The sequence below is a fragment of the Amphiura filiformis genome, chromosome 2 (genome assembly GCF_039555335.1).
Source record: "Amphiura filiformis chromosome 2, Afil_fr2py, whole genome shotgun sequence".
NCBI classification, from domain to species: domain Eukaryota; kingdom Metazoa; phylum Echinodermata; class Ophiuroidea; order Amphilepidida; family Amphiuridae; genus Amphiura; species Amphiura filiformis.
The window spans coordinates 73806078-73813596 of record NC_092629.1 but is presented as its reverse complement, the minus strand read 5'-3'; the positions used below and the strand labels follow the sequence as shown (position 1 = coordinate 73813596).

The 7519-nt window shown below is 37.7% G+C and overlaps 2 protein-coding genes across 2 annotated transcripts; both read left to right on the top strand.

Annotated features, from left to right (window-relative positions):
- Positions 1-1151: 1151 nt before the first annotated feature.
- LOC140171938 (5-hydroxytryptamine receptor 1B-like) lies at positions 1152-2525 on the top strand. Its single transcript, XM_072195286.1, has one exon. It carries the CDS (start codon positions 1152-1154, stop codon positions 2523-2525), a length of 1374 nt encoding a protein of 457 aa, XP_072051387.1.
- Positions 2526-3840: 1315 nt separating this feature from the next.
- On the top strand, positions 3841-5199 carry LOC140171928 (probable G-protein coupled receptor No18). Its single transcript, XM_072195276.1, has one exon. The coding sequence runs from the start codon at positions 3841-3843 to the stop codon at positions 5197-5199; it is 1359 nt and encodes a 452-aa protein (XP_072051377.1).
- Positions 5200-7519: the final 2320 nt, after the last annotated feature.

The following is a 7519-nucleotide window of genomic DNA, read 5'->3' as shown; positions in this document are numbered from 1 at the left end:
TGTCGGATGTTAATATATTTGCTTGTAGAAAATAATGGGGCAATGCACATGACGTACTGCATTCACATCAAATATATACAGACCAACGTCGGTCAATACAATAACCGCAAAAATGTGACGACGCAATTGTTGCTACATTTAAAGACAACTGTAGCGGGTAAATGGACATAACGTATCGTAAACCAGACAAGCACCTTATGTACCACAAGGAGCAATTCAAGACGCGGAGTTACGATAATAGTGTGCTTTGGTGAGGCTATGTTCTTTCAAGTAGATAACGCAATTGAATAGCCTTAATACATCCACACTTATGACACCTCATGGAGAGACGTTACCATGAATCATGTTAGCATGTTTTATAAGAGTTTTAACAATTTACTCATAACCATCATCATCACTGCACTTGCGTTGAAGTTGACCATTCGGATTGCAGCAATTGACACATTTTAGTATATCCCGAAAGCCTTTGCTTGTGAAACCGAAATAACGCCATCACCGATGCGCACATCGGTACTGGGCACGTTTAACGTGCGCAGTAATAGTGCACGTTCAAACTGCGCATCGATGACTACGTATTCTGGGTATCTTTGCAATGGATTAAGGGAATACAATAAAGACCAAGTGTGGCAATAATGGAAAATGGAGGCAAAGATACATGATCACAAGTCAAACATTGGATGTATCGTGCATCATAGGAATGAGTTACCATACCCAGCCACAAGCTATTTATTGTTCATGAAACGCTAAGTATCGTCATTTTTGAAGTAGGGGAGCAACCATACATCACATCAAACTTGAGAGCTGGCTACCGGTGTGTGTATTGCATCCGATTAATCACAATTGCAAAGCCAGTACTGTCATCATTTATGAAAAAATTCTCATTTTCTTCTGAATATAAGGTAAAGAGTGACCAAAGATCACCGGCGTGCCCAATCGCGCCTTTAACATAAACAGGCAATTACCCCTCTGCACAACTTGGCATTTTGAAAACATTTTCTGCAAACGGTGATAGATTGCTCATAAGCAACAATTCTGATTGCTCCATATCATCAAAAATCAGAATAATTGTACCGATATAAATCGTTACTGCGGTAGTGACAGATTTACAGCGCGTTTCATTGGCACAAGGAACTAAGGAAGAAAAAAACAAAATGAATGTAATCAACACAACATTTGAGGAACACGAGCTCTTCCCCTTTGGAACAAGTGCAGATAATATCTTAGACCAGCAGTCTACCAGGTCCACAGAAATAACTTCAGTACTTGTCAGTTCGACAGGTGACGGATTCCATCCCTTGTCATTTTCAACCGCGCACCCGGGCAACGATGCTTCACCATGGTACACCAGCAAATACAAAACAGGTATATTAACCAGTTTTGCCGTCATTGTAAGCCTGATAACAATTCTGGCCAACTTGACTATTATTATTCTAGCGTCTTCAGACAGAAAATTACGTAAAATGAACAGTTATTTGATTATTAATCTAGCATGTATGGACCTTATTGTCGGGTTGTTCGTTATACCTTGTATGTCAGCATACAACATTTTGGGATATTGGCCTCTTGGTAACTTTATCTGCGATTTGTGGACGTGTGTCGATTTTATGTGTTGCACTGCGTCTTTCTTCAATCTAATTGTGATATCTTGGGATCGATTTGGCGCCATAACGAACCCGTTGCAGCATCGCGGTCTAAGTCGCAGTAAACTTCAAATATTTGGGTTGATCTTGTTACCGTGGCTTGCATCTGGCTTATCTTGGGTGCCGGCCATAGCGGCTTGGAGAGTTGTATTGGGTTATGCAGGAGATGGCGAATGCATATACCTGACCGATAAATACTATGTCTTAATATCAAACATACTTGTGTACTGCATCCCGATGTTGGCTATAATATATCTTTACGGGAGAGTGTGGTACGCTGTCAGATCCCAAATGAAGGATCTTTTTGATAAACCGACAGGTGGGAGCAGTGGTAAGAATGAAACTTTAACAGATATCGAATGTGCACTTGATAACATGGGCTTTCAAGATGATGACGATATGACACATAACAAGACAAATTCGATAGGATCGGTAGATTTATCTATCTCCGCTAGCCGTCCACAAGTCATGCGTCAACCGCAAATGACCCGGGAAATATCTAGCGAAATGTCATCTGTATCTTATAGAGACTTCTGCTCATCTAGTACAGTGGATAAAATAACGAGTGGACGGTTGACGGGTAAAGATATGGAGCGAGAACGGTTGAAGAAATATCATATGGCGCGAATGATGACCCATAAACGCACTACAAAGACCTTGGGAATCATTGTCACCGTCTTCCTTATCTGCTGGATACCGTGGGCAGTGCTCTATCCATTGAACGGATTCTGTCGTTGTGTACCAAATTGGATGTACATAGCATGTTATTGGGCAGCGTATTTAAACTCGACATTCAATCCATTCCTGTACGGGTTTAACCGTGATTTTAGGAAAGCTTTTAAGAAAATTATTCTTCACCGATGTATGTGTAGAAAAATGAAATGATAACAGATAATGTCGCTTATGACTTTGGCTTAATGCTACATTATAACTTATTAGGGCCACAGATCTATACAGACGCAGGACCCTAATAAGCCTACATGTAAAATAGCCAACATAACCAGGAGAAGCTTCCCGTGAAGGTACATCAGGACATTCAGCAGTATTTATTTATTTTTACCATGGGGAATTGTAAGCTAACTTTATTTCCATATAAATACATGAAGACTGAAATTAATTCGAGGACTCTAATTGCAACAGTTACATTATACTACATTTCACTTGTAATGTTGCGTCTGGAATGCTTTTTAAGGTTTACCTTTCGCTAACTCGTACCGTCACATTACATTACATTTCACTTGTAATAATTATCAAGGGTAATATAAATAGTCTGTAATGCTTGTTATGGTTTACATTTCGCTGACCAATTTAATTGTATCGTGGAGGCTGCTTTCATTATAAGTATAATATCAATGTGCATTTAGCAAGTAGACAGAAACATTTAATAAAATGTGATTTCAAACATATATATCAGCGCTGTTTATGTGTTTGGAATCATTATTAGTGGCATTAGCAGCAAACGTGTCACCTTCTCTTCCTGTGATTTAGGCCAACCAATTTGGTATTAACCGGTAACTAACTGCTCATCGACGATGAGGTGCTCTCTGTTTCTTTGTAATTGATGCAGTGAATTACCGAATTCGAATTAAGTAAAGATATCGTGTGTAGAATAATGAAATAAGTAGGCAAAGCTACATGATTAGTAATCACGCATTGCTGTACTTTACCATGTTATCAACACACCATCATCATCATCATGGGAATGAGTTTCCATAGCAACCGCACGCTACTTATTGTTTCTGAAACTCTAAATATCATCACTCTTGATATAGAGAAGTGAACCATACAGAATATTTAACTTGTGTGATAGTTGACGATGTATGTAACCAATCCGATTATTCACAATAAACGTAAGCACCGTATTCGTAGGTAAGACTTATTGTACATAATAGAATGAAATGGCGGCTATATATATCACTCGGGATTTTTAGATTTAGTTTATACTAGAAATTGTCTACTTGTCGTCGTAGCTTGCCATTATACACGATTTAAGTAAGACCTGACTGTGGCATATTCGGTAATATTTGGAAATCCCATTTCTTAAATGGAGTGACAAACTGCCCAGACGCAACGATACTGATTGCCCATATCGTCATGAACACAGAAGACGTACGTGTATATAAATCGTTATTGCTGTAGTGACAAGTTTGCAGTGCGTTCCTAATACTACTAGGAATTAACTAACAAATGATTAAGCAGGATGGATGTGAACATAACGTTTGAAGACTACAATCATTTTCCCTTTGAAACAGGTGCAAATGACATCTTGGAACATATTTCTACCAAGTTCGCAGACAGTTTAGTGCCTATAACATCGATAGATGATAGATTCCATCCTTTGTTGTTTTCTACCGTGTACCCTGGTAATGATGCTTCAGCATGGTACACAAGCAAATACAAAACAGGTATATTAATCAGTTTTGCCGTCATCGTAAGCCTGGTAACAATTCTGGCCAACTTGACTATTATTATTCTAGCGTCTTCAGACAGAAAATTACGTAAAATGAACAGTTATTTGATTATTAATCTAGCATGTATGGACCTTATTGTCGGGTTGTTCGTTATACCTTGTATGTCGGCATATAACATCTTGGGATATTGGCCTCTCGGTAACTTTATCTGTGATTTGTGGACATGCGTCGATTTTATGTGTTGCACTGCGTCTTTCTTCAACCTTTGTGTGATATCTTGGGACCGTTTTGGTGCCATAACGAACCCGTTGCAACATCGCTGTCAACGTCGCAGTAAGCCTCAAATATTTTGGCTGATCTTATTACCATGGCTTGCATCTGGCTTATCTTGGGTGCCAGCAATAGTGGCTTGGAGAGTTGTATTGGGGTATGCAGGAGATGGCGAATGCATATATCTAACAGGTAAATACTATGTGTTAATAACAAATATAATTGTGTACTGCATCCCGATGCTGGCTATAATATATCTTTACGGGAGAGTTTGGTATGCTGTCAGATCCCAAATGCGCGATCTTTTAGAAAAACCGACTGTTGGTAACTCTAGTAAGAATGAAACTTTAAAAGACATCGAATATGCTCTTGATAACATGGGCTTTCAAGATGACGGAGATAAGACACATAGCCAAACACATTCAGTGAAGTCTGTAGATTCGTCTTTATCCGCTAGAAATCCACAAGTCACGGGCCGAAAGCAAATTACGCGGGAAACTTCTAGCGATATGTCGTCTGCATCTTCTAGAGACTCATCCACTACAATAGGTAAAATTACAAATGGACGCACGACGGGTAAAGATATGGAGCGAGAACGGCTGAAGAAATTTCATATGGCGCGAATGATGACCCATAAACGCACCACAAAGACCTTGGGAATTATTGTCACCGTCTTCCTCATCTGCTGGATGCCGTGGGCAGTGCTCTATCCATTGAACGGATTCTGTCGTTGTGTACCAAATTGGATGTACATAGCATGTTATTGGGCAGCCTATTTAAACTCGACATTCAATCCATTTCTGTACGGGTTTAACCGTGACTTTAGGAAAGCTTTTAAGAAAATTATTCTTTACCGATGTAGGTGTAGACAAAATTAAACTATACCAGATACAAAATCACAGGAGATCAGATTAGATCATTGGTACAGGTGCAGAATTAAATTGCTTTAATTAGAAACATATTCTCTTTAACTGTCGTGTATGTGGAACCCATAGAACACTTTTTAACGAGTATAGCCAGCAGCGCACTGCATGGTTTACTGTTCTATTGTGTCTGATTAGAGCGCTGACATTTTGCATTATGCTGCTAATCAATATTTATGAAGTCGTGCGATCGACAGCTGTACAATTAGGCGACTTTATTGTTAGGTGTTTTATTCATATATTTCGTGTCCAATATTTGACAACTCTCCGTTTATTTCTGTATTTATTGATAATAAATTTCTCGACCCAATTATTCCCAACTTGATCTGAACTTGGTATAAACGCGATTTCTGAGCATTGTGTTAACCGGTCCATGAGACGCGATACGTTAAACGGACGTGAGCAAATCGTAAATTTAATGCGTGTTCATTCATTGTATTCAAATTAGCCACCAAAATCTCTTTGTGCGCCGCCTATAGAAGGTTTGTGTGCTTGCACCCAAAGTCGGCATACAATTGGGCTGTGTGAGAACACCCCTACTCTCTCAATTGGTGCGCTTACACATAACTGTCTATTCAATGACTAATTTAATGGCAGAACTCCTTTGTTCCAAACAACGGTACCACTTTTATGAATAGCTTGTCGGCAAATAAAATCGGAATCAAGGGAACAATGCGTCACGTAATCTCAATTTACATTTAAAATTGGTATGGTAGATTGTTATGTTCTATTCTATATATTTACTAAAAACCATGCAAGAGTGGCTTAATTTGTAAGATATTAATTATTAATCACATAACGACGTATTTGCCGATCACCTATACTGCGTAAACCCCATATGTCGTATTTGCAATTTGAAGAATGTGTAGTTTCACATAGTGACATATTTGCAAGACGTATTTGTGCGACTTTGTCACTGCACGATAAAAATTGCTGTTTTGTCCTCTTCACACATTTGCGCAGCTGTTTCACATAGTAACGTATTTGCAAGACTGTCTGTCGCTGTGTATCAAATTGGATGTACATATCATGTTATACTATTTAAATTATTCTTTCAATCCATTTCTGCACGGGGTTAACCTTGATTTTAGGAAAGCTTTTAAGAAAACTATTCTTTACCGATATATGTGTAGAAAAAAAAGAACTATAGCAGATACACTGTTAGAAAATATTGCATTAATTAGAACCTAAATATTGTACGTGGAACCTTGAATGGTTTATCATTTATGTGCTATTGCAGTCCATTAGAGTCATGCCTATTTTGTAGGGCAATAATGGTATACTTTTAATTATTCAAGTCATAGAAAACTATGTAAAAGTACAAATACCATTTCAATTAATTTGAATGATTAAATTCGACGGAAGTCATTATTGGTTATAATAAGCAGGATCACGTTTTATATTAATTCGTGAATGAATAAAGTATATATTAATACAGGCTGTATCAAAATGATTGGTACCCATCAGTTTTTGTTTGTTTGTTTGTTTGTTTTTTCCTACGATTATCAGCTCATTTTAATGAACGGAACGATATGATGACTTAAAAGTCATCATATCGTTCCGTCCGTCCGTTCGTTTGATTGTTCCTACCAAACGTTCAAAATATATTTTACCGATATGTACGGGAATGTGGGGCTTTATTGCCCCCCTCCCCATTTTCAACTTCCTCTTACGCAATGTGTTTTGCTGTCACGCAATGACCACCTTTAGAAATATTCTGAACAGATTTTAAGCTCAATCAAATGACCCGAATTTATCTTTTATATGACCAGAGTTTTTGTTATTTTTCTCCATAGACACCGTTATTATTGGCACTGATAAATTTGCACATAATATCTCACTGAACCCCCCTATTTTATGGGCTTCTTTAATACCCAGTGACCCCCTTTTTGACTTTGTAAACGGATGTAATGCTACTACAGTTATATTGCAGCCATTTTCCATAGCTAGCTGGCACCATTGTTTGTTTTTTGTTTTTTTGCAGAAAAGTAATTCTTACTCATGCATAGTGTTAAGGGGGAATAACATCCGGATTTTCATCAGTACCCCTCTTCTTTTTTTCTTGCAAATTTATGAACTACATAAATATGTTCATCATCTCATGTCCTAAACTTATAAAATATCTCTACCTACAAAGTGATTTTAAACCATTTTAGAAAATAATTTTAGCCCTATATATACTGTATCCTAGTGACTGAGATGTGTGTTTCATAACAAACCATAATTTATTCTATTGAATATGTCCAAGTAGAATACATGAATAGAATACATTAAA